Here is a 25,810-nt window from a genome sequence, read left to right as displayed (position 1 = left end):
GTTTTTAAACATTGTCACACAACAGGAACACACAAAAAATCTATTTGTACAATACAGGGTTAGGTATCACTACACTTCCAGAAACAATGGTTTCTTGGAAAAATTGGTTAGCTTTCAATTTAAAGGGATCTTCCATCCCAATGATTTTATATGGACAGAGGAGAAAGAAGTTCCAAAGCAAAAGATACTCATGGATACACTTAACATTTGTTTAAATTAAGCTAAGTTATGAGCAAGAGATTCAGGACAATTTTAAGGGCAAGTGGAAGTGAAGATCCCTGTATTAAAACTGGAAATTTGGTTTTGTTTCTTCCTCTGCCTTGCTGGAACAGGTTCCACTTGCATTCAGCAGGCAGGGAATAATTCAACCGTATTCCCTGAGGGCTGACTGTGTCTTGCCTAAGAAAAAAGAATGAAAGATCACTAAAATCTCATAATTGTTGTTCTACATAACCCTTTTATCCTTTGGTGAATTTCTATTTTGTTTCTTTATGGTTGCTACTGAAGTCAGTGCTTAGTGAACACTTGAAAGGTACCTTATTTGATGGTGTACAAACATGACATTTCAATGCCTGCATTTCACAGTTACAGGATTACACAGGAATAATAGCACATTTTTAAAATACAAGGCAAACTTAAGATTTTTAATGGTTTAAATATTTTTTTAAAATATATAGTAAGCTTCAGAAATTCTAAGAGAAATGTATACATCAAGCATCCATTAAGGTACAACATAAACTGGATGGAGGATCGGTATTACATTAGAGGACACGCATGAAGAGACAGAAACCTAAGTCCACTCTCTATGAATAAGGTGGATGCCAAAGAGGCCTGGAGTCCACATCTTCCCTTGTGCCCATTTCCAAGGGAAGCCAAATTTAGGAAGGAATGCACGCCCTTTAGCTGAAGCTCACAGAACAGGCCGGCACCCTCTGCAAAAAGCACAACGTATCTGATGCCTGTTCTGTGCAACGCTGGTGGCATTTCAGAACAAACCCCTCTATAACGTAGTCTTGGAAAGAGTGGGTTCTCTTTTCATTCTTCAAAGTTTGCAACTAAGTATGCTTGTTACTTATCCAAAAAACCACACAATTTCAAATTCAATCAGAAACAAATATAATCCAAAAGAAATATATCTCTTTCTCTGCCAGAGGAGTCTGTGTTGTTCATCTCTTTTTACTGCAAATCTCAGATACTCAAGAGGAGACAGGAAAGCACAAACCAACCCACAACTTAATTTGCATGTTTCTTTGAAGAGTGTAAGACAGACATGAAGAAGACCAAAAAGCTGGTTTAAAACCAGTAGACTGTCTGCTTTTTTAGGTAAATAAAACATGTATTGTCAGAGAGACAATTTCAAGAACCAGTTGTACAATGTTCTTCCTCTCTACTTTTCCCTGTATGACCAAAATCAAGGACTTCGAACAATTTACTTATTTCCAAAAGCAAGGACTTGTACTGACTGAAAGTCAGGAATCACTAGAAGTCCACATTTCCAAGTTGAATAGCATATATTGACACCACATTTCACTTTTTTGCAATCAAACATGCAAAAGTGTCTTGCAAAACAGTTGGAACAGTTGTGTGTTCTAGAGCCACACATTTTCATATGTATTTTTAAAACAATATTTCCGTGTTCCTTATTTTATCAACATAGTCTACTGTATTCCTTATCTACAAAAGCTTAACGTCATGTCAACAACAAATGAACCTGTGATGGAAGATCTTTTACTAGAAACTAAATGCTGGGCTTTCAGCGTTTGATTCCAACATTCTAAGTTTTAGCACTCCAGCAACGTTACCAGTGTAATTCAGTATGCAAAAGCAAAAATTTGCCAAAATTATGGTTGAGATATAACTTCTCCCTCTCAGGCAAGAAAGTATCCCCATCTACTTATCATATATGGAAACTGTTAGATAATACGGTAAAATGGGGAACCGGCAGAATGAGGGAAGGGCAGAAAGATGTGCCAGGAGAGGTTTAGGTTGGACATTAGGAAAAAGTTCTTCAGCCAGAGGGTGGTGGAGCACTGGAACAGGCTCCTCAGGGAGGTGTCATGGCCCCAAGCCTGACAGTGTTCAAAAAGATTGGACAATGCCCTCAGACACATGGTCTGAATTGTAGGGTTGTCCTATTGTGGAGTTGTCCTATGCAGGGACAGGAGCTGGACTTTGATCCCTGTGGGTGCCTTCCAACTCAGGACGTTCTATGATCAAAATATACATGTCAGAAATTAAATAATAGATATTATTATTTACAGTATTAGCTCCAATACTTAGTTTTATATTTTTTCCTTTTTCATACAGTAAAGCTTCTGGAATATATGGTACAATATTCAACATAAAGAAAAAAAAAAGGTATTTTAGTGATTTTGGAGATATCAGCAGTCCAACTATGGACCTAAAACACATTTGTTCGTATTCCATCTTCCTGATTCAAACCATATTTTCAAAGTTTTAGGATTTACTGGATTGTTGCCTCATATCATGCTTTGCCGTTATTAAGGGGAACAGAGAAAGCTTCACGCTGTTATTTATGTATGTTAATTCTAATGCCCTACAAGAGATGGTATTGTGAAATAGGTCAACCTTAAGAAACCAGTTTTAACTTCTAAAAACATTGCCAGTTATCCATCCATTTGTAAGAGAAACACATAAAAACCCCATGAACAAAACATACAGCCATGGAAGAATTTTTTAGACTCTTGCAAAAGTGTATTAAAAAAATACAATACCTAGTTATGGTTATAATTACTTGCTTAATGGAAAACTGGAAAAGACCTCATAAAATTATTTAAGATTATCATGTGGAAACAAGTAATCACAATTTGTGTCTGGAGCAGTTTTCTCCTCAGCGCTTGAAGACCCTTTCAATACACTGTGCCTGCAAAGAAAACTTTTAAGCATCCCACAAGCATGACACGTGTATGATGCTGTAGCAAACTGCTGGCAGAGCAAGGAATGAAAACCTGTCACTCAACATCAAACAGATCTTTTTACCTGCAAAAAAATATTTCGTAGTTCGGCAGGATCCGCTCTTTTGGTTGACTGCACCTATAAACACAAGTAAGTTAACGCTTCACTATCCGTGCTACTGCCAGCGCATAGATAAAAACCGCCGTGTGCCCGGACGGGGCAGCCTCGCCAGGCCCCGCACCGACCCGACCGGGCCCTTCTCCACCGCGAGCCCCCTGCGCTGCCCGCGGGGCTGTGCCGGGCTCCGGGGCGGTGACAGCTGTCAAACCCCGGCTGCCTGCAAGAGCCGCGGCGCCCCGGCCCCAGCCGCCACCGCCCGCCGGGCCCTGCCCGCCCCGCGCTCGCCGGGCCCTCGGCCCGCACCCCCGCAACCTCCCCGCCGCACTTCAGCAGGCGGAGGCAGGGCAGTCTGCGCTGCCCCTGCCCCCGGGGCTGCCCCGCCATCACCGCCCCCGCCGCGGCTTCCCCGGGCCCCCCGCGGGGCTCCCGCAGCAGCGGCTGCCGCCGCCCGCCGCCTGCCCCCCGCCCGGCCGCCTCGCGCGGGCAGGCGGCGGGTCCGCCCGTCTCCTCCTGCCACAAGCCCCGAAGGGGGAGAGTCACCTTGACCGCCATGCTGCGCCCGGCGAGAAGGAGGAGGAGCCGCCCGCCACCACCCGCCCGCCGCGCCGCCGCAACAGCCGCCGCCTCAGCGCAGCGCTGTGGTAACGAGCGCCCTGCCCTGCCACGCCTGGCGCGGCCGCTCCCCGCGGCGGGCTCCCCTCAGCGGCCGCAGCAGGTCTCAAGGGACGAGGGGAGTCCGGTACCGGAGCCCCACCGGTACCAGCCGTGGCCCTACCTCCTGCTGCGCCAGCTCCTGGCCCGGGCCTCTTGGCGGGCGCCCCGGGTACAAGCGGTGTCGCTGCCCCGTGACCCCGCGGGAGCCGCCACACGGCCCCACCGCGGGGGATGCGAGTCACCCCGGGTCGCGCGGTTGGGGCGCGTGTCACCCGCCCCGCCAACGGCAGCCGGAGCGCGGCTGTGTGTCCCGCCCGCGGGCTGCGGTGCCCCGCCGTAGTGCAAAACCGAGCTGTCAGCAGCGCTGCCGGCACTCGCTGCGGGCTTTCCCCCCAGGGTCAGCACAGCTGCCACTGTTAATAGCAAGTAATGAAGCTTTACAGACCAACATTCCGGCATCACGGTGGCAAAGTGGTGGTAGCCCCGTATTTCAGACAAGGAAACAGTCACAAAGTAATCAGTTCTGACTGGAATAGAGCGGCTTCTGACAGCCTCATAATACTTGAGTAGTAGAGCACACCTGCTTTGTACCTCAAAATGAAAAGCGTGCAGGCCACAGCCTCAGGAAAGGGGAAATTTATACTTTGGACAGTTCAATCTCACTAAACGCTTATAGAAGCTGACTTAAGTAATAATGAATGTTTTGTCTTGCTATATAAGGGCCCAACGAGATCTCTTATCGCGTGTAACTGAAAAACATGAAAACGATGGCCTCTCTTACACCTCAGGTAACACAGTGTACTAAAATTACAATATAGTAGCTGGGGGGTTATAATGGCAGTTACAAAACAATGACTTGCATCTCTAAATTCAAAAGAGCTGATTTTCTCTAGAAAGCAGAACTTTTTTTGGCTATAGGTCAACAAAAACTTCCTGAAGATACCTGGGAGTTCACACACGACCTGTGTGCCAGCTGACAGCAGAAAAGTTTTTCTATAAGTCTGCCTGGTGGGGAACTATTCGACCACTAAACTATGTTGTTCAGCAAGTCCAGGTATACATTAGTTGTACAGTAACTGTGTATCAGAAAAGGCCCTTAAAATTGCAGAAATCTCAGGGTTCTTCCAGCAGCAGCTGTGACAGGTGGTTCCGCACCTGCCTTCCTTTTGTACTACTGATAAAGCTCCTCTTTTTCCTCAGCTTAGGCGTTAACAGTGGCACTGAGCCGTGGGGCCCCTTTGTGCGGGAGGTGGAAGTGAAGAGGTTGCTCTGCCCCGTCCAGAGTGGAAAGGGAAGGCACTGTATTTTTGGCTTCTCCACAGAGCGCTAACACCCGGAGCGGCCCGCGGGCCCGCTGCTCCGCGGGGGCGCACCCGCACTCCTGCAGCAGCCGCCGCAGCGCGGGACACGGGGCACGCGCGTACTCAGCCCGCCTTCCCTGCACGCGGCGCCCCTCGCGCTTAGGCAGGCCCGCGCTGGGGCGGGGGAGCAGCTGCGAGGCGGCGGCGGGAGCACTGCGCACGTGCGCCGGCCAGGCCGGGCTGCTTGGGGGCGGGGCTATGCAAACGAGCAATCGCGCGGATGCGCTTCTTAAAGGCTCCCGCCCGGAGCTGCGCCGGGCATGCGCGAGTGTTACGCGCTTCGCATAGCGCTGCTATTGGCTCCCTGCCGCGTTTCGGCGGCCGGAAGCGGAAGGTTGTCCGTATGCGTTCATTTCCGGCGAGTGGGTGCGCGGGTTGATTCGTTCTGCCCGGGTGACTCGGCCGCCGCTCTTCGGAAATGGCGGGTGAGTCCCTCGGCCTGTCCCGCCCCGCGCCGTCCGCCTGCGCTCCGAGCGCTGGCAGGGCCCGCTCTGCCGCCCTAACCGCTTGGGGCAATAGGTCTGCGCGCTGCCGGCGACCTGTGAGGGGGAGCGGGGTCCCGGGGCGGCTGGCGCCGCTCTGCCAGGCTCATGCAGGCGCTGGCAGGGCCCCGGTGCCGCCTGCGCCTGGGAGCGCTGTGCCCAGGGCATGGGGCAAGGCAGCGGAGCGGGAGCTCGGGGCGGCCGTGCGGGTGGCCCGCGGAATCAGAGGGCTGGGTGGGGATTGCCGCTGGCTTCGGGCCCCCCTGTTGCTGTGGACGTGCTGCTGCTGGGCAGGCGTCTGCGGGCTGGTGGTCCCCACGCTGAGTGGTAACCCAGACTGTAGCTCCGTGTCCACTGCTTTAGTGGGAGCGGAGAGGGAATCAAAAACCTAAGATTGTTTTTAGTTAGAGCTGACTGTCTGAAGTTAGAGGAGGAACTTTCTGATGAGACTTCTAGAAAGAAGGTGGGGTTGGATTTGTAAAGCACTTGAAAAATGATAAGTGGCACGTCTTCTGCCCTGGGTTATGCTTTGAAAAACAGACTAGATGCAATTCATTTGTTATTTCCTTCTGTGTATGCTCTAGAAGACAAGTGGTAACTAGATAATTGCTGGTGGTGTACATGCCACTGTAGTTCATGAATGCCTGTTTATGAAAATGACTACATGCAAACACTCGAAATATCCTGAAATGTTAGTAGTTTTTTAAAAGAAGCATCTGTTAAATGGAATTATTAATTTTTACTTGCACCTTTCAAATATGTTTTATTGGTAAAACTTGGAGCATTTAAATATTTTTATTGTCGTGCCCTTCTTACTCAGAAACTAAGAGAGAGATACTTGTGGTCTGTTTTCTAGTTCCAGAGAAGTGCTTGAGATTAATCTTTTTATTCCTTTTACACGTGGTAGCATATTGTAGCTTTTTTGACCTATTTGTTCAGTATTTTGGGTGATTTTGTGTTGTGTATGTTTTCTGCTTTTGAGAACATTTTTCTAAATATGTTCCTTGAATAATAGTGACACAAACTTTTATACCTCTGAACTCTTTAAAAAAATATTTTTCTTCAGGGCTTACTGCTATGGAGAAGAAACTGGCTGAATACAAATGTAATACAAATGAAGCAATTCAGCTGAAACTAGGTAATGTTACTTCAAGTATTGTGCATTTGATACTATCATATTTTAGTACCTTCTTAAGAAACATCCTTATAATTAAATCCACACAGGTTTAAGTATGTACTCACTAACGTAAATATACAAACACAAAAGTAGGAATACATAGTCTAGTTTTGCTGAGGCTGCTACAATTAAAATACAACTATAGAAAAATCAGTCCTCTCTCTGAATAATAGCATCATCAACCATTTATTAGCATGTTACCAGAGTACACTGGAGTTACTACTTGTCTTATTTTCTTGAAGTATTCATTGTGTTCTTTTAGTTTCTCTTTTCTTTTCCAGCCCCTATGCAACCCTTAGGTTCAGTCCTAAATCTGTGTCATCTTTGTGGTGACCATAGCAACAGAACTTATTTCTGTAGGGTTACAAATATCTAATTATATATTTTTAACTTTCCTTTTCCTCTTTCTTTGCGGGATGGGGGGAGCGGAAATAGAAGCAAGAAAGACAGAAGAGCGAAAAGTGCTGTTGGGTTGGCTTTATGCTGCCTTTTCTCCCTCACAACATCTGGATTACACAAGACATTTTTAACAAAAATTGTGTGAAATATGAGTACAAAAATTGTCAGTGTTTTGATAACTATTTATTGTTCTCTGTAACTAATTTGCTTACTAGGACATGCAGGATGCTAACAGAATTACTGAAATCTTGGTGGATTTGCTTATGTCTCACATGCAGCAGTAATAACTTGAAGAATAAAGCATGCCTGTCTAATTTTTAATCTTTCTAGCCCTTCAGCAATTTGTTCTTGTGAGCATTACAAATGCCATATTTTATTAAGAAAGTAAAAGTAATGAAACTTTTAAACACTTTCCAGAATTACTACTAGCAATCGGTTCCATATAGTTTAGTGGCATTTTTAATACACAATCACCTTAGGCTTGTGAGCCAAAATATACTTAAGTCTTTAAGCCACTGTAATTGTGAAGTATTTCTGTTCTTAAACATTGTTTCAAATAATTATTTTGAGAGTGACTTTTTTTTTTGTCCTCTACCTTTCTAAGGTCGAAGGAAAGAATGAGAGATAACATGAGTGATTTTTGTCTAGAAATCCAAGGAGCTACTATATCAGGTTTCAGGGAGACTGCTAGAATATTTTTAATTAAGGTACCCATTGCCCATCTCAGCTAATATTTTTAGCTTTCTTTTTGCTTTCAGAGGGTGTAGGTGTTCTACATACAAATTATATTAAGAGAAAAGATGAGAAGCTATGAAATTGTACCATAAAAAAACCCCCACATGTATTTCCCACATGCATATAAAAGCAGTCATACACTTTCTTCTTTAGGGTGCTCGGTGTTCAAGATGAAGTTTAAGGCAGTAACATTCAGGAATATATGTGAAATACATACCTGTGTACGTCTGTGTCAATTTCTCAGTTTTATTCTGCTTAATTATTTGATCTCCTCAGATCAGATAGCATGCATCTAAATTGCACTACATGTCTTTACTTCATTTGTATGCCAGCATAACATAATAGGTTCATAATTGAAGTCGTCTGACTCTGTAGTGGAAGAATGTGTGAACATCTAGTATGGCATTTGTGGATAAACAAACTGAAGGTGATGACTCGGTCATATTCTTTTTTCTTCACAGTTCGCTTTCCTGAGGATTTGGAGGATGACAACACAACATTTAATCCAGAGTATAGCCATCAAGTGTTTGGAGACGAGTAAGTTAAAGTATCTGGAGTCAAAGAAATGTGTCTGGAAGAAGAAAGCCACTTCCAAATTGTTAGAAAACAAGAAATCCTGCCATAACAAGCTATTGTAAATGACTTGGCAATACTTCAGTTTTATGACCATATAGTTTAACAGTGTCCTTGGTGCCTAGCTCATAGGGTTTGAGCCTCTAGTCATTTTATATGCTGTTTCTAAGGTAAATTAGCAGACAGTTGAATACCTGATTTTGCAGTCAGAATTTCCTATTTAAATACGTATTGTGTTCATGACATTTTTTGAAGATTTGGAAAGAATTATCGATTCTAGCTAATAACTTTCACAATAATGTGTGCCAAACCCCACTATTTAGCAACAGTATATCAATTTATTTTTTACTACTACATGGGATTTTTAGTGAATAAAATGTAGAAGTACTAGTGGAAACTCAATTGTTGGCTGTTCTAGATCATTGAATGTTAACTCTATTGAATTCAGGGGCTTATTTGCTCCAATATGTACACTTCTAACCAGTTAGACATGCAGGGAATACAGAAAAAAATTGTTTCTCGCTGACTTTCACTGATATTGTATGGAAGTTAGCCACCACATCCTAGTGCTGAAGTGTCATTTAATATTTTCATAGAGTGAAATTCAACAATTTGGCCATAGTTTAAAAAAAAAAGGACACTAAGGGAAATCCACATGCATGTGTCTGTGGACTTTTTGATGTAGTTAAGTTTCTTAATTTCCATTTCCTTTAAAAACCATTCTAAGTACTCCAAGTAGGATGAACTACCTATATTAATTGCAATAAAATTAGTTGCACTACAGAGTGTCTCAAAAAGATGGACCAAATTTGAAATCACTATGTATCTGTCCATCTAGTGCAGCTATCTTTGACAATAATTACATTTTTAGTAATGGGAGAACTCTTCAACCTGGTAGGGTTCTGGCACTTTTGTGTCACATTTTAAATTATGAATATGCTACCATTGAAGAAAAATCTTAGTAAAACATGAAGTTAGCTATGCATTAAAATAACAAAAAAGGAACCCGTTTCTTTGTGAATATTACTATTTTCTGCAGTTCATTTTTTTGCCTGAAAATAAGTTCTCTACACTTCACAACAGTATGGTGTTTATGTTCAGGCAACTCATCTTTTCAAAGTGTGAAGAAGGCTTTTGTATTCTATACTTTTTTTTTTTCGCATTTATTCAGTTGTAGTTAGATTGGATAAGCATATAGCAGCTATCCACCAAAAACACACCTATTGCTATGACTGGTTATCTGTCTGTATTTTATACAATATAAGTTGCAGTTGTGTATCCCAAATATATTACACTGCAAAGTAGGTTTTAATGAATGTTGCTGATCAATTAACATAAACATTAAGTTTAAGATACTGAGGTACATAAATTCAGTATTAGCTGTTTCAGGTATACTTTCTTCAGCTGTCACAATAATTGTACAGACGCTGCCTTACTGAGTTCGGGAAGATGTTCCATTTCTCCACTAGAGGAGAAAAATAACTAATAGAAATAGTGTAAGGCATGATCTCTGTCAAGGTAGTGCACATCGAGTTTGATTCCCTTTTCTTCTTAGGAAGCTTGGTATACCTCACTAGGAAAGGTGATGTGAACTTCAGACCTTATTAAATGAAAGCTTTATGATGTGAGTGTTTTGCTGTGATACTTCATATAAAGTTCCTGATTCCTCTTTTCTCCTTCCTCAGTGAAATCGCCTTTGGCTACAAGGGATTGAAGATCCTCTTGTACTATATTGCTGGTAACCTGTCAACGCTGTTCCGCATTGAATATACATCTAAAGTTAATGAAAAGTTTGACTGTGTGGAGGTAAAGACAGAACCAGACCTGCACTTAAAACATTATTAAGAAAATGTAGAGATATGGACAAGAATTGTAGGTATAGTAGTTTGCCACCCAAACATTATTTGTATTAAAAGCAGACAAACAAAACTTCATTTGTTGGTAGCTGAAAAAAGTTTCTATTGGCCATACATTTTCCCATTTTTCCTCCTTTGACTGCAGTACCATCAACGTTCTGTCAAATTAGCACCTTGTGTCTGTGCTATACCAAGGTCAGTTCCACCAAAAAATCACAACTTGGCAAGTCTGCGTTCCCAAGTGAATAGTCTCCAGGAAGAGGACTAGCATTGATGGTTTTTATATTGGAGAGAATTCAGTAAGCAGGAAAAGGAGGTTTCTGTAAACACTGCTTGAGTTGGGATGCTTGACCTTATCTCTTCAAATGGCAAATATGGAAAGCAAGTAAGGCTGAAATGAGATTTATACGGAGAGCAAATAAGGCTGAAATGAGATTAGAGACTTTTGGTTGGATATTGTGTGCTTTATCTCTTACTTAAAGGAATTACAATAATGTAGTTGCCTGCAGGATGTTTGGATTTGGATTTTTTTTTTTCTCTTTTTGCCTACAGGTTTTCCAAGCTTATAGAACATTTGTAGACGTATGTTTTTATTCCTCCTGCATATATGCTCTCAGAATAATTTTGAGATAATCCCACAAAAGCTAAGATAATCAGTCTTTCAGCCATCTGAAGAAAGGTATATGGTACTTAAATAGGAATAAAGTGTCTTCCTAACAGTGTTTGTAACTGTTAAATACTTGTGGAAGTATCTGTAAAATTATTTAGAAAAACTTTTTCAGAGTGGTCTCTGCCTTAAGAAAATTTAATGTCATCTGAGTTTTACTTAGTTATAAGAAAAAATTGAGTTGATTTCTTTGTGAAAGAGCTATTGACATGGTTATTGATAAATCTTCATAATACTATTTAGTGTGAAATTACCATATGTTTGCAATGACTTCAAAATACTCTGCAAGAGAAAAGCTTATTTAAAAATAATGAACTTTTTTATGACTTCAGGCTGTATTTGAAGTTCCTAATTTCAAATTCATTGCAGTATATTTAAATATTTTCAAGGAAGGGCTTATTCTAAATGAAAAAATACTGGTACGACTTTGTTAAATTAATTTTAAAGATTTTCCCTCCCTTGTTCTGAAGTTCTATTACAATATGCTTAGTTCAACAAGCTAAGTGCCTGGACATGTATGAAATGCTTTTGAGGCTAGGACAACATATCTTAGGAATGAAAGGTCAAGGCTGTTAATCTTTAGAAGCTTTTTAAAAATAAGGGAAAAAAGGAAGCCTGTTGGCAAAACAGTAATCATTAAAATAAAACAGTCCAAACTTTCACCAATATAATTTTAAAATCATGTCACAACAGGAATTCACACCACAGCACCTTTTTACTCATGCTTTCTATTTTCTGTACAAATAATAAAGCCAGTTTACTTTCCTGGAGGAAGGAACAATGTAAACAAGGTCTTATCTTGCCCTCAGCATACTGCAACATTTTTGATTGCTTGGAGTCCTTGCTTATTTCAAGCAGTTTCTTCTACTGAATTATTCCTCCAGTTGCATAAGTGTTTGATATGGGGACCAAAAAAAAAGAGGATCTTTTTGAGCAAGGCTTCTGTATACTTGACAGAGTATCTATGAGCTTTGATGGAATTGAAATATTGTGGTTAACTTACCTTGTGGTTCCCTTGGTATTGTTAACACTGTGCATCCAAATAGGCTACTCCTATGGCTATATCTAAACTTAGTAGGAAAAAAGATAGGGGGCTCATTAATCTTCTGCATTTGTATTTGCCATTAGTTTAACCACCTTAAGATACAAACGTGTTTTCAGAGATGAGAACAAGCTGTAATTACAGCAGGTTGTTGATTTAAATGCATATTAACATTTACTTTTCTAAGTTACCTGGTTGCTGATCTCAGCTCATTCAGGATGATCATACTAAGACACAGACTATCTGCCATACATGACAGGTAATCTGTGCTGTGAATGGATGGTGCTTATGAAAGGACAGCAGCCTCTGCCTTTAACATAACTGGTTATAAGTGAGAAGTGAGTTTTAATGTTTGGCAAAGTTATTCACAACTTAGGATTTTGTATCTAAATATCCACACAAGCCCATTCAACAGCAGGTGGTTTTATTCTGTGATATTAAGGTTTTTTTTATTGCTAAAGCAGCTGCTACAGTCTCTGCTAGGGACTGACAGAAATATTTCTCCCAATACCACTATTTTTTTTCACCAAGATCTTTTCAAACATGAGGAAAAATACAAGATCCTGAAATATCAGGAGCCAGTCATATTTATGCATCTTAATTTTATCTCCATAAAGATATATCTAAACCATGTTGGGGGAAGGCTCAGCAAAGTATGGTCATGTTTTGAACTAGAAGTTGGTGCTTCATTTAGTGAAAATGGACAGAATTTATCCCTTGGGTGGAGTTGATTCTTTCAAATATCTGAAGACAGCCTGCTTTTTTTCTAGTCTAAATACTAATAGCATTGACCCCCAAATTGCTTGCTGCTTTGAGATTTGCAGCTGTTCAAGTATCTTCCTTTTCATCTGGATTTTACAATGTGGTGGGGGAAAGTATTTCACTAAACTCTGAAACAGTCTTTACTATAAATGTCTTTTGCTTTGCAGCTGATCTAATACATTTGCTTTACACAAAAGTTAATGAAAATGTAATGTTAATATTGAGTGTCCTTTTTTTTAAGTAACACTGCTGATCACTGTATTGCTCCTCACTGAAATTAATACATATAATTATTAGAGAAATTCAGCTTTCAAATATGCTTCTGTAATTATTTGAAATTAAGCCACTTTGAAACAGCATCTACATGGTATAAAAATGTCATATGTTCAATAATAATCTCTCTATTAAAATTATCTGGAGTCAAAAGCAGTGTACAAAGAGACGCTGCACACATAAGCAGACCTACGAAAACAAAGCTTATTTACAAGCCTGTACCAGATTCCCCATCATCACCTCACATGATTCTGGTTGTGAAGGTAAAGAATTACAGGCAATGCTTCCATGAACCACAAGCTCATTGCTCTTGGCTGGCTTGGTTCAGGTTTTTGCACACTTCATTGTAAGTGGCTTTGTCTGTCTTTAGCACCACTGCAATCGTCAACCTGGGTTGTTTTTCTGAACAGAAACTTGTGTGTCATCATGTGCATGCATGCCAGTTGGTAAGGTATGAGTGTCTTGCTCTGAGAAAAGAAACTCTCACCAATATCCAAGAAATACACAAGGGAAAGGCAGTAAACAAATGTTGGTAACTCCTTGGATTATGAACACCTCAGAGAGAAGTGTTTAGAAAGTGCCTACTGTGTAACGGATGTTTCCATTAGCAAGTACAGATATTAATGAAACAAGTTATTTGTATGGTGTTGATATTTGAAGATTCCAGTATTTCAGGAATTGGATCACTTAAACTTATGCTACCACTCACACTGAAGATTCTGGGATTTCCTTTGTAAGAAAGGGAAATCTTGTTAATGCTGGAAGTAACTGATGAATATAGTTTCTTAAATTACATCAGGTGTCACTTCAAGGGGAGAGAACTTCAGGAGGTGTTAGATCAAAATATGCCATGGTCGTATAGAACTAGGAAGGATTATTTGCTGCTTTATCTGATAAGTTTCTGTTCACATGGTTTAATTGTTTTTATTTTATGGAAAACAAGATTGTTCTATGGTGGGAACCAGTGATGTATGCATTATCTTGCATGCAATTCAGCAGGTGAAAGTTTGTCTTCCTTCTTATCACTGGTGAAGCAACTTAAACGTGAGGAGAGCCATATTACTTTAAATTTACAAATTACTCATATCGTATTTCATACTGCATATTCTCTGGTTTTAGGTATCTTCCACATAGTATGAGTTATTGAACTGATACTTGGAAGTTTTGTTTGAATTGTAGATTATTTTTACATGCCTTTTTCAGACATATAAAATGAAAGTCACTACACCTTCTTAGTTGTGGTTTCTTACAGTTTTGTCAGCAGTATGGACTGAAGATCTATGTAAACAATGCACTTGCACAGTTGAAAAAAAAATAAGCATTTCTAAAATGTGTTCCATACAAATATTACTTCTTTATGTAATTCATTGATTCTGAAAAATGGCTCATTTTGTGTCATGCAGTTAAATCAGTAAATGTAAAGAAAATATATTTAACTAGTATTGCTTTAAGAAGAATAGGGAAGGTTCCAATGAATGCATCTCCTTTGTTTTGAGAATGAAATGGATGTACAGATTGTATGTGTTTTAACTGGGTTCTTACACCAAGTATTGTAGAGCTATATTTTAACTGCTTAATAGCTCTCTCTACAAATATAAATATAAATGTTGGTAGTACCAAACCATTAAGAATAAAACTTGTTTGTGCTGAACTACATCCATCTTTCTCTACAGTAAAAATGTAACTGAATGATAAAGTGCTATTCATTTGCAGGTGCATTGCTTCTACTTAAGGGACTGTGGTTGAAAGGACAGGAATTAGTAGCATGTTGTATTAGCCTTTTGTAGTGTATTTTGTTCTAAGCATCTTAATTTCCCTGTTTTGAATGCTAAGTAGCAAGGGTATTGGTTTTGAACTAATACCCATCATGCATGTAAACGGTGTGAAAGAGCTGCTTAGTAAGTTAACACAAAGTGTTCTTGTGTCAGTCCTTGTGGAAATAGATACAATACAAACATTACAGCTGAACTCACGGCAAACTCCATTAAGTAAAAACCTGGATTCATTGTCCAGAGAAAAGTTTGAATTGAATGTAAGCTCATTTTGTTGAATGTAATGTCAGGCTTTTAGGGCTTGTATTGAGGAGTACGGTTTTGTTAAGTTGAGACCAATTCATTAAGTTTTATTGCCTGGTGAGAAGCAGTAATACGTTATTGTGACACTTCATCAAATATTCATGGTTAAAAAGAAGTAGTAAATGTATTCAATCAAGTGGTCTTTTGGGCTCTGAAAAGGATTATGAAGTCTGCTCAGCTGATGGTCTCTAACTTTCACTTTGGTTATCTGAGAAGAATAATTTTCGTCTCTGAATTTAATTTTGGTGTCAGAATATTTCTTCTTCTCTGGTGTATTAGACTGCAGATCAGACTTGCTGACAGCATCCTTAAATAATAAAAATATAATTTTATGTCAAAACTTTGTTTTCAAAATGTTCTTTGATTTGAATGTGGGATGTTGTCTTCTGAGTTTTTAATGTGTTTTGTAGCTGACCCTATAGGCGGGCATTTCAAGCAGGGAAACCTAAGAATTCGAGTGTATGCTAGCTGTCACTTTCCTGTTTGGGAGCTACCATTTTTGGTGTTTGTTACTTTTCCTCCACTTAGTTCAGTACCACCTAATACCTCTTGTAAGTTGTTTGTTTGGGAAACTGAGTTCTTCAAGACTGTGTAGCAGAGTCTCAAAGAATTGCTGGCTGGAAAGTCTTAGCTTCTGAATATGCTACACTTTCAGAGTAGCCATCAACACTCTCAGGTTTTACTTGAACAAATGTAACAATCTCTAAACAAAAGATGTTTATGAATGTGTGCTGTAACTATGAGCTTTTTGATGCTTATAGTAGTTAGGTTGTGACCTTTAGATCTTGTCAGTACAGCTCTTTTACTTGCTGAGCAACAGGACTACTTTTTCTTTTTCTTCTTTTTTTCTCCAATTTTTCTAGTTACAGTTAGGCCATAGCAACTCTTTTATATTAATTTCTTATAGCACAGTAGTGACATCAGTGGTGTCTTTTTCTAATCTTCCACTGATCCTGCCCGTTTTTATTGTCTCCAGGCAGATGATGTTGAAAGTAAAATTAGAGAAATCATTCCTCCTGGTTTTTGCACAAACACAGATGACTTTGTGTCTCTGCTGGAGAAGGAGGTCAACTTCAAGCCCTTTGGAATGCTGCTACACACATATTCTGTCCATAATGAGGAAGCTGGTGAAGATATAACATATCAGATATACAAGGTATGAAAAAATAAGTGAAATTTCTACTTCTTAGCAACCAAATTAAAGTGATGCAAGTTCAATGATGTTTCAACTATAGTATATAAATACTATAATTTCACCAGTTTATTAATAACTATAAACATGCTTTTTTGTTGGATAATTTAATTAGGTTTTGCGTAATTTTTTTCCTCTTACATCTGTGATAGGTTTCACCTGACTTCTCCTGGCTTTTTCCCTAGGCTGACATGACATGTCCAGGCTTTCGAGAATATCATGAAAGGCTTCAGACGTTCTTGATGTGGTTTATTGAAACTGCTAGCTTTATTGATGTAGATGATGAAAGATGGAACTACTTTCTAGTGTAAGTACAGTTCTAAAGCAACAGTGGACCTTATTACCTCCACAAAGCCTGCATTTTAATTATGGCTGGCCAATTATTGGAGCAGTATAATGATATTTTTCCCAGGAAAGAAAAACCATTGTTTGTGAGGCTTGAGTTTTTCTCCATTATGCTTTGGGAAACCTTGAGAATAGAGCTGAATTAAATGCTGTTGTCCGTTAGAGCCCTGAATGTAGGCTTAAACAGTAAAATGAGCTTTGCCTGTGTTTTCTTTTACTTGCCACCTATTCATCTTTATAATAGGCAAGTGCACTGAAGTGCTGTAAAGAGGCCTGATTTATCCAAGTTGCTGCACACCAATTAAGTGAATTGTACATTCAGAACATAGCAGGTGTACCCATTGGGCCCTCACAGAGTAGCTTGCTGACACTGAAAATTCAGTTGGAGAATGGAAAAGAAAATGGACACTGCATGGGAGCGCGACTGTAATTGACCTGCTTGGCTTTCTGTTTTATCTGCAGATTTGAGAAGTATAATAAGGATGGAGCTACGCTCTTTGCGACCGTAGGCTACATGACAGTCTATAATTACTATGTGTACCCAGACAAAACCCGGCCACGTGTAAGGTAATTGGCGGCGTAACTCGTGCCTTGCCTTTTATTTCAGAAGAGGGAACTGCTGAAGTTCCCAATACTTGTTTATAATGGTGTTGATTTGTTTAAAAAATTCCCCATTATTAGCTGGCTATGCACTGATTTATTTCATTGTTCCCTTCTGGAAGCAGAGGGAATCTCAAACAAATTCTGAATATTTAGCAATTGTAAGACTGTAAAAAAATAAAAAAAATATATATATATATTTTAACATGAAGATTGTTACGTGTACTTTATAATGGAATACCATTTTGTTTTTAAGCCATTACTTTATGATGTTACCAAATGCATGCATTTAAACTGGAAAGACATTCTTTTGTCTGCAGCCAAATGCTGATCTTGCCACCATTCCAAGGAGAAGGCCATGGTGCTCAGCTTCTTGAAACTGTTCATAGATACTATATGTCTTCTCCAACAGTACTTGATATAACAGGTTTGTTAAATTTTTTACTCTGTCCACCTGTTTAATAAGAAACTTGCAGGATTTGCAGGTTGTTAGCCTGCAAACTAACTTTTATGTTCATTTGTCAGAATGAAATGGCCTTTTGAAGATTTAGCCTCAGCTCAGTTCAGGATTAATAGTGCCCTGGTTTACAGAAGAACTGTATATAATGTAGCTCCTTAAATCCTTTACTTGGAGAACAGCACACCAGGAAAATTCAGTCCCTAGCATGAACGGATTACCAGCTAATTAGCCATTTTATTGTGAGATGCACAGCTGAGTTTGCCAAGAGATCAAGCTTTGTCAAATTCCTTGTTCAACTTACTCCTGTTAGCCAAAACTCAAAATTGGGGGATGGTTCAGGGAAACAAACTAAAATAGCATATTTGTGTAGTATGCAAGACAAAATTTTTCAGTCAGTAAAAATCTGTAGAGAATTTTGCTCCAGGAGTATGTATTGCTGGTTGAAGGCACTCATGATACTAAAGATGTGTGCATAAATACCTAAAAATAAATATTATTGAGGAAATGGTAGAAGTGAACAAGGGTGTATGTGCATACAATTGTAACTTTAAAATGGCCATAAACATGACATCTGTCTTGTGGTTTCAAGTCCAATGTAAGAAGAAATGCAGTTCAAACATGACTATTCAATTCTAGGTGCTGTCTCAGACCTCATCTTTGTTAGAAATAACCCTACCATTCTAATTAAAATACAACAGAACAGTTGCTTTCATAATACATTGCTGCAGGATAATCCTAATGTAAGTTAATCCAGCTCATAATATTAAACTTGTTCATAGGAATGTAAATGTAGTTATACTTTCTTAAGCAACAGGATATAATGTGCGTTTACTTATTTCCTTTTAATAGTGCAAAGCTTTACATAGCTTTTATAGCTGAGGAGAAATAAGGACTTAACTTGGTACTGCATAAATCATGTGACATGTTCATGGCTCAGTGCCTTAAACTCGAGGTCATAGCAAACAGTAAATGTGTGCTAAAATAGGCTTTAATTTCTTTATGGAATGAAGTAGGAGAAAACTTGAATGCCATGTAGAATATTGCAAGCTATGGAAATTAAAGCTTTTACAAAATTATTGTCCTTTTTGAGAAAGAAAACCAGGCTGGGCAACTTGAAATGGCCAAGATATTTAGTTAAGTAGCACCCAATAACCTTTCTGAAAAGAGAAAATGAAGATCTACTTGTGAAAGAGCTAATGCTTTAAAAAATACTTTAGAGTTTCATATTTATAACATATATTTTGTTCTGCTTAAAGCTTGTCATCTTAACTGACACAAGGCAAAATGTATGCTGATCGAGCTTACTGATGCTGCCACATCTTTATTTTAACTAATCTGAGTGCAAAGGAATGGGATCAATTAATTTTAGTACAGTTTCTCCAGCCTTTTTTTGCAGAATAAATGCTATAAGACTTGCCATGCAAGATTAGGCCACTTAAGCACAAAGCATTTTAGCTGATACAATCATCAGAAGCATTCTCCAACCTGAAAAAAATAAATTGCCATTTGTGCAGTGCTGCATATAACACAGCAAAGACTTCTATCCCAGTCCTTCTTGGTAACTTGCTAACTTTTGATCATCCTCAAACTGCAAATTTCAAGTATTTACAGTGGCCCTCAAAGCTAAAAAAACCCCACAGCTGGGAAATAAGCTGTTTAGCAGTAAGTTCTACAATGAAAGAAATATGTTCACAACATTGTAAACATTTTCCCTCTGCATAGTTTTAAAGTGGGAACAAAGTTGCATATGTGACCCTGCATATGCACTGAGGTTCATGGAAGCTAGTTCTCTGTTTTGGTGGGGTTTTTTTAGAGCAAGAGATTTGATAGTTACTTCCATTTTGCTTAAAATGGTAGCGTAACTTAGCTGTGATGAGCTTTTACTTAGGTCCTTTCAGCCTTTTTATTTTGCATAAGCTTGTACTTTAGTTCCTTGAAGATTTCCTTGTCTTCCTTGCTAACAAAGACTAACTCATTGTCAATACCTGTCTTCAGGTACTTTAGTTGTATACAGTAGGATAGTTTCACCAGAGTTTTTCCACATTATAACAGTTTCTGTGTTCTGGTAGTCTTACTACTCTGGCAAATAGAGAATAGATGGAACATACAGAGGAAAATATTTATACATAAATTTTCCCAATGAATTAAATTTGATTAAATGTGTGGTGTCAGCCTCTGAGAAATGTTTGTATAGTACTGTACAGTGCTGCATACACAAAGTACTAGAAGATTTTTTTCTGCAGTCTCTTTAGCATCTACTGTCAAACATCTAGAACTTTGATAGCAGTAGTTATGATTAAGCACAGTTGTTTATATACTGACAAATAGTGTATCTGCTTTTGTTTTCTGTAGCTCTTTGTAATTATCAGATATGAGAAAACAAATAATGCTGATATTAACCATGTATTTTTTTTTAATTCTTTCTAGCTGAAGATCCATCTGAAAACTATGTGAAGCTGAGAGACTTCGTTCTCGTAAAGCTTTGTCAAGATTTGCTTTGCTTTTCACCAGGAAAGTTAATGCAAGGTTTCAGTCAGGAAATGGTGACCGAAGCTCAACAAAAACTGAAAATAAACAAGGTATTAAATCAGAACGGTTGCAGTTGGACATATTCTTATCAAACCAGTAGAAAAACAGTTAAACATAGAGGTAGACTTGTAGTTTAAACACTCTGGCTTATTTCAGCAGATTTTTAGGATGTCTCCGAAAGGGAGATACCTAACTCATGGTTTTCGATAAATGCTTTTTTTGAACCTAATAATTCTCTTCATGTAATAGAATTTGACATTGTTTCCATTTCTCTGAAGTGTATCTATACAAATAGCAAGTGTTTTGGGAATGCAGAGCACCAAAGTAGCAAGCAGCTGCTACTACTAAGGCAGCTCTAAAAACTTGGAGAACTGAACAGTTAAATTGAACAACTAAATTTGCTGGTAATCTCTTCAGTGAATGCTTAAACTTACTAGTGAGTATGGTAGTGAAAAGGCAGAGTCGTTTAATGTATTTGAGTGTGGTTTTATTAGTTTTTTGAGACTTGAGAGCTGGGGGATATGAAGCCACATTCAAATGTGTTCATTAGAATCGTACAGCTTGTATAAGGAAGCTACATCTGGAGCCTTCTATGTCTGATATCTGAAACCTGAAAGGATAAATAAGCTGGTTTGGTTTTTATAACAGTACCTAAACATGTGCTAGTGTAGCAAACAAACCATCTTATTTTTGTTCTCTTGCTCAGCAAAAGAATACTTGGCCTTAAATTCTGTCTTCCTACAGATGCAACATTTAATAGTAAGGTATAATAGTACCAGCATGAATTTTTTTTTTCTTCCCAGATGTGATACTAGCTGATCCTCCTTCCAAAAGCATGTCAGTTTGGCTGTGTACTAAGCCTTTCATTTTCTTCCCCAGTAAACAGAAAACTTCTAAATATGAGAATGAAACAACAATATTTTAAAACTTCCAGGGGGCCTTGTGAAGGGCAGTAAAGGAGGAGGTTATTAAAATTAGCAAAGTAGCTACTGTTTAGTAAAATATAGCTTGATGTCAGTGTAGTTTTAATCATTCAGTTCTTTGAAGTACTTTTGGACTCTGGCTTCTGGACTTTCTGCTGCTCATTTACAGCAGGTCCTTGAAGCACCTCTACAGCTGGTGCAACATTTAGAGATCAGACTCTGGCTGCACAGAAGAGAATGGTTTTGAAGGAGAAACAAGAATGTGTATTCATTTAACCCACCAGATGGGAGGACAAGTTTGACAGAGGCTTTGTCCAAGCCTCTGACTGTTTTCTGTTAAGCTGAGGAACTACTCTAATATTTCAATAGTTCTTTACTCTGAGTTCTATTGAGTGATCTCTTTATTCAGACTTGGTTTTCGTTCTTTCTGTTCATTAGCAACACACAAGACGCGTTTATGAAATTCTCCGATTGCGTGCAACAGATATGGGTGATGCAGAACAGTCCAGAAGTTATCGGTTGGACATTAAAAGACGACTGATTGGTCCCTATAAGGTATATATTACTTAAGTATAATTTAATGTTTATTTCAAGGCTAATTATACTTGATTTTACTTTCATTTCCATAAATGTAGTTGATGCCAATTATGTTGCCAATCAACTGCTATTAGTTATGCAGTGTTCAACAGACGCATATACAGATGCAGAGATTGTTCATACACAGCAGTGCTGAAGATCCTCTGTTTGGCTTCTGTTTCCTGCCCAGTTCCTGCAGAAAGTTACTACTAAGCTTAGTCGTCTAACTACAAGTGGCATGTTACCCAGGTAGGCTTAAGGGGAAAAAAATGTCAATTTCTTGAAAAGGTTAAAAGTATCTTAAATAGACAAGCCAAAAATTTGAAGAGGGAGAAATGCTGTACTAAGTTTACACTGCAGACTATGTATAGTTTAGATTCCTTTTCTACTTGTTAACTAGATCTTTACAAAAGAGCTTGCTAGAAGTAACCTAGCCATATCAATATAGGATGTCATGCAGATGGAATATAAAATAACTTTGGCAGTGAAGTTTAAGCGAGTACTAAACTTAGTAAAAAGTAATTTTCTTAGTTCCTATTAAGCATGCTTCTCAGGATCTTCAGTATGGTTGGTCTGTGTGACATAAACTGATCTTTTGAGATACAGATTTAAAAAAAATCCTAGTTGCTAATGGCATCAGTCTTTGTATTATGAGTCAAAAGCCCACAAACAAATCTAGGTTTGTTGCTGTAACTAGGATGTTAGCTACTTTCTTCAATCAAGTGCTCACTAAGCAAACTGAAGCCCTTCTGGAAAAGTTTTGGAAAGTATGAGAAATACCGTGATTAGCTTGCAAGCCTTCATAAAGCAGCGCTTACCATGTTACACCAAAACAGCAAAACTTTAATTGTACTCATGTTGGGCTGAGGCGGGCTGGTAGCAGAAATGAGAACCCAGCACTGTATTAAATGCTTGCCTGATCCGGAGATAATAGTACCATGTCATGCTGAGTGGCAGGACCTTAATCAAACACTTTCTATTCTCCTTCATGAGTGTATTCTCTCATTTGCTAAATTTCACTCAGTGTCCACTACAAATAAGGCTGTGATTTATTTTTTTTTTTCAGCTAACAGGACTGTTAGATGGTTTCAGTTCATTCACTCAGCGCTGAAGCCATATGGGGGAAATCCAGAGTGCCATAAGCAGCTTCAATTCTGGTGCTTCTAGCAATAGTTTCCACTTCAGTCTTTGCATGCAATTAATTCACTAATAATGAATGGATATTTGTATTGCTAAATATGCAGCATTGCTACTTCAGAATATTGCCCTTTTAATTTTTCAGTTATTTCAATGAGGATTCAAAAGAATCCTTAAAGCAACCAACACCTTTTCCTTGATTTTTTTTTTAAGTTGCATGTTCTGAAATACAACCATCTTGTTTATGGTATTTCTGTGTAGAAAGCAGGTCACTCATACACTCGTTTTAAACAATGTTTCCAATAAATTTTAGTCATGGTGCTGTTTTCAAAAACTTCAGAACTGCAATTAAAATATCTTCTAATGTGTGTAGTAATTTGGAGGGGAGGGGAACAGATTCTAATAAAGAATCAGGAATATTACTGCGTACTCTAATGCTGCTATCATTTTTTTATATAAAGCACTTTACAGCTTCATTTGAACAGTGCTGTACAGATGTAGAATAATTATCAATTACCACTACCTTAATTTAGTAAAAATGATATTGCATCTTACAGCTATTCCCTGGCTAACAGTAGCAGAAATAAAACTGTATCACAGGTGTTTTCAGTTGGGGTTTCTGCATACATCTATTCCCCTTGAAGACTTCACATTAGCAAGGAGGCTGTTGCTAAAAATACTGAGATTTTCCTGTATACAGCATCATGAGATTGGAATGACTGATACAGCCATCTATGTCACTCTCTGTATAAGTGTGACTGATACAGGAGAGAAAAGATTTGGTATCATAGTGGCCAGGGCATCACTCTAGGGTATTTCAGAGGGTGAGCACCTTACGAAATTTCAGTTTCACTGTGGCTTCTCCATTTCCGAAGAACTGTTTCTTATGCTCTTCAGTGGCCTGTGCTGCTAGATGTGTCTCCTTGATCATGTCTCTGCTTCATGTCATCCCTTTTGGAAGTAAACACCACTGCTGTGCTGCTTTTATTAACAACAATGCTTTGTTTGGGTTTGCTACTTGAGCAGAATATACTTTTCTGCCCAACTCAATAACTCACTCCCAATAAGTCCTCTTGAAACTGCTCAGGTAAAATGTCGCTGATGTACCTGGATATGCTGGTAGTATGTTTAGAGAGAAGTGGGTATTGAAAAAACTGGTTATGTAAAACACGCAGGGAGTTTGCTTTTTACCTGGAATTTGGATATTAAAGATGACCTAATGCTACAGTATCACATGTAATGGGTATTTAAAAGCTGACACCTTTTTTTTCAAAGCTAATATTTATAATCTTAACAAATACTCCTGTTAATTGAGCAGGCTTTGATTTATTCTAGAATAAGGAGGTTTTAGATTTTCTAGAGACAGAAGCTTGCTCGGGAGATACTCATCTCTATTTTCATTTGTGCAGCTCATCACATTTTGAGTATTTTACTAATTTTGACTAGATAGAGCTAACATGAATCAAACTTGAAAAGTTTTTTGTGCTGCTGTGCTGCTTTTGGCTTCCTTTCTACAAAGAAATGCTTCTTGAATATTGACTAGAAATGTACCTGGAGGCCTCACAAGGATTCTAATAAACAACCTCCCTTTCTGAACTGAATTTTGCCTGTTTGTGGGGTCTATGAGAGATTATCAAAGTTTTTCTGATCTTATTTGACTGTGTTCTGCAGTCCCTCCTCCTGACTCTCAGCATGAATCAGAGAGAGCAAACAAATTTTCCTTTGAGAGATAGTTGTAAAATTAGAGAAGGACTTTTATTTTGAGACTGATGCTAGAAATGGAATTGTTTGGGAAAATTTTGTTGTTTTTAACAAACTCTGATTCCATTGGCATTGCAAATACTTACTGATAAGATGCCAGGCATACATAATGCATATATTTCATTTTTATTGAAATGCTATATAACATTTCACTTCTTAAAAGTGAGAGAAGGCTGAAGAATGGAAGGTTACTAAGGAACTGAGCAGTTCAGAAATAGATATCAGCTGTATAAATAAATCTGGGAAAGGAAAAACACCTCAATGCTCTTGTATTTAAGAAACAGATTAAAACATCATGTGTGACACAGTGAGGGAAACTTCGCATCTCCTCACTGTACAAATATGTATGTTTGTAAATATTATTGCATTTCAGTGCTGTTACCATTGATCCCCAGTAACTTGAATGATTTGTAACAATTTGTGAAATGTTTTCTGTGTACAGGAGGCTTGAAACTAATTTTTTTTTGTAGTCAATTACAGGGAAACTAGTTGGCTGAACAGCCATGTAATGGGACCCCAGTGTGATTAATGTCAGCGCAGAACTAAGTACCCTGGTCAATTTTCTGCAGTCTTGTTTGGCATACCATACATATTCAGCAGAAGTACCATGAGTTTGGTTAAGGAAAGACTTTTAAACCATTTTTTACTTCACTGGTTTATTGATAATACAAAAACTGAGACTTCAACAGAAAAGATGTCCTAATAAAACACTGTTACTGTTTTTCTTAGAGTTAGGGACAACTTACAGAACTAGATACTGAAATTGAATAAATGAAATGAAATACCATAATATTGATTATTACTGTTTGTGTTCAAACTACTGTTTGTTTGATTACTTAGAAAAAACAGAGAGAACTTGCCAAGATGAGGAGGTGTTTAAGACCAGAGGAGCTGACGAATCAGTTGAACCAAATAGACCTGAACATGCAACATGAACAGTTAGAAGAGAGCTTCCAACAGCTTGTTTCAGATTATCGAAGAGTCCTAGAACGAGTTGCACAAGCATGAGGATCCTGCCTGGACAGAAAACTTGCAAATTTATATACAGTGTTATAAAGCACATCCTTAATTGCCACTTAACTGCAAAAAATCTCATGTGACGTTTTAATCACATTAAAAGTGACTTGTGTTTCTGTGCATTTTGAATATTTTCTATTTTTTTGTTGTAGATTTTTAAATGTTGTACTTCAGGTTT

General features: G+C 38.7%; 2 protein-coding genes across 2 annotated transcripts in view; one reads left to right on the top strand and one right to left on the bottom strand.

Moving 5' to 3' along the window:
• SLC25A12 (solute carrier family 25 member 12) overlaps nucleotides 1-3,588 on the bottom strand; it is a gene marked incomplete at both ends in the record, with an annotated part of 49,325 nt that extends 45,737 nt beyond the window's left edge. Inside the window, 2 exon segments of the mRNA XM_080346925.1 lie at nucleotides 3,001-3,054; nucleotides 3,577-3,588. Coding sequence (XP_080203051.1) covers nucleotides 3,001-3,054; nucleotides 3,577-3,588 — 66 coding nt within the window.
• Nucleotides 3,589-5,412: 1,824 nt separating this feature from the next.
• On the top strand, nucleotides 5,413-25,810 carry HAT1 (histone acetyltransferase 1). Its single transcript, XM_080346926.1, has 11 exons — nucleotides 5,413-5,476; nucleotides 6,600-6,671; nucleotides 8,306-8,381; nucleotides 10,103-10,223; nucleotides 16,069-16,248; nucleotides 16,470-16,591; nucleotides 17,092-17,196; nucleotides 17,550-17,656; nucleotides 20,117-20,268; nucleotides 21,580-21,696; nucleotides 25,456-25,810. The coding sequence occupies exons 1-11, from the start codon at nucleotides 5,470-5,472 to the stop codon at nucleotides 25,621-25,623; spliced, it is 1,227 nt and encodes a 408-aa protein (XP_080203052.1). The 5' UTR covers nucleotides 5,413-5,469; the 3' UTR covers nucleotides 25,624-25,810.

Source organism: Nesoenas mayeri (genome assembly GCF_963082525.1).
Source record: "Nesoenas mayeri genome assembly, chromosome: 6".
Taxonomy (NCBI): Eukaryota; Metazoa; Chordata; class Aves; order Columbiformes; family Columbidae; genus Nesoenas; species Nesoenas mayeri.
Note: the sequence above shows the minus strand (reverse complement) of the source record. Positions and strands in the feature narration are given on the sequence as shown.

Coding starts and splice junctions, on each gene's coding strand:
- HAT1 (XM_080346926.1), top strand. Junction 6,672..8,305: donor AGCAATTCAGCTGAAACTAG/GTAATGTTACTT, acceptor TTTTCTTCACAG/TTCGCTTTCCTGAGGATTTG. Junction 17,197..17,549: donor AAAACCCGGCCACGTGTAAG/GTAATTGGCGGC, acceptor TTTTGTCTGCAG/CCAAATGCTGATCTTGCCAC.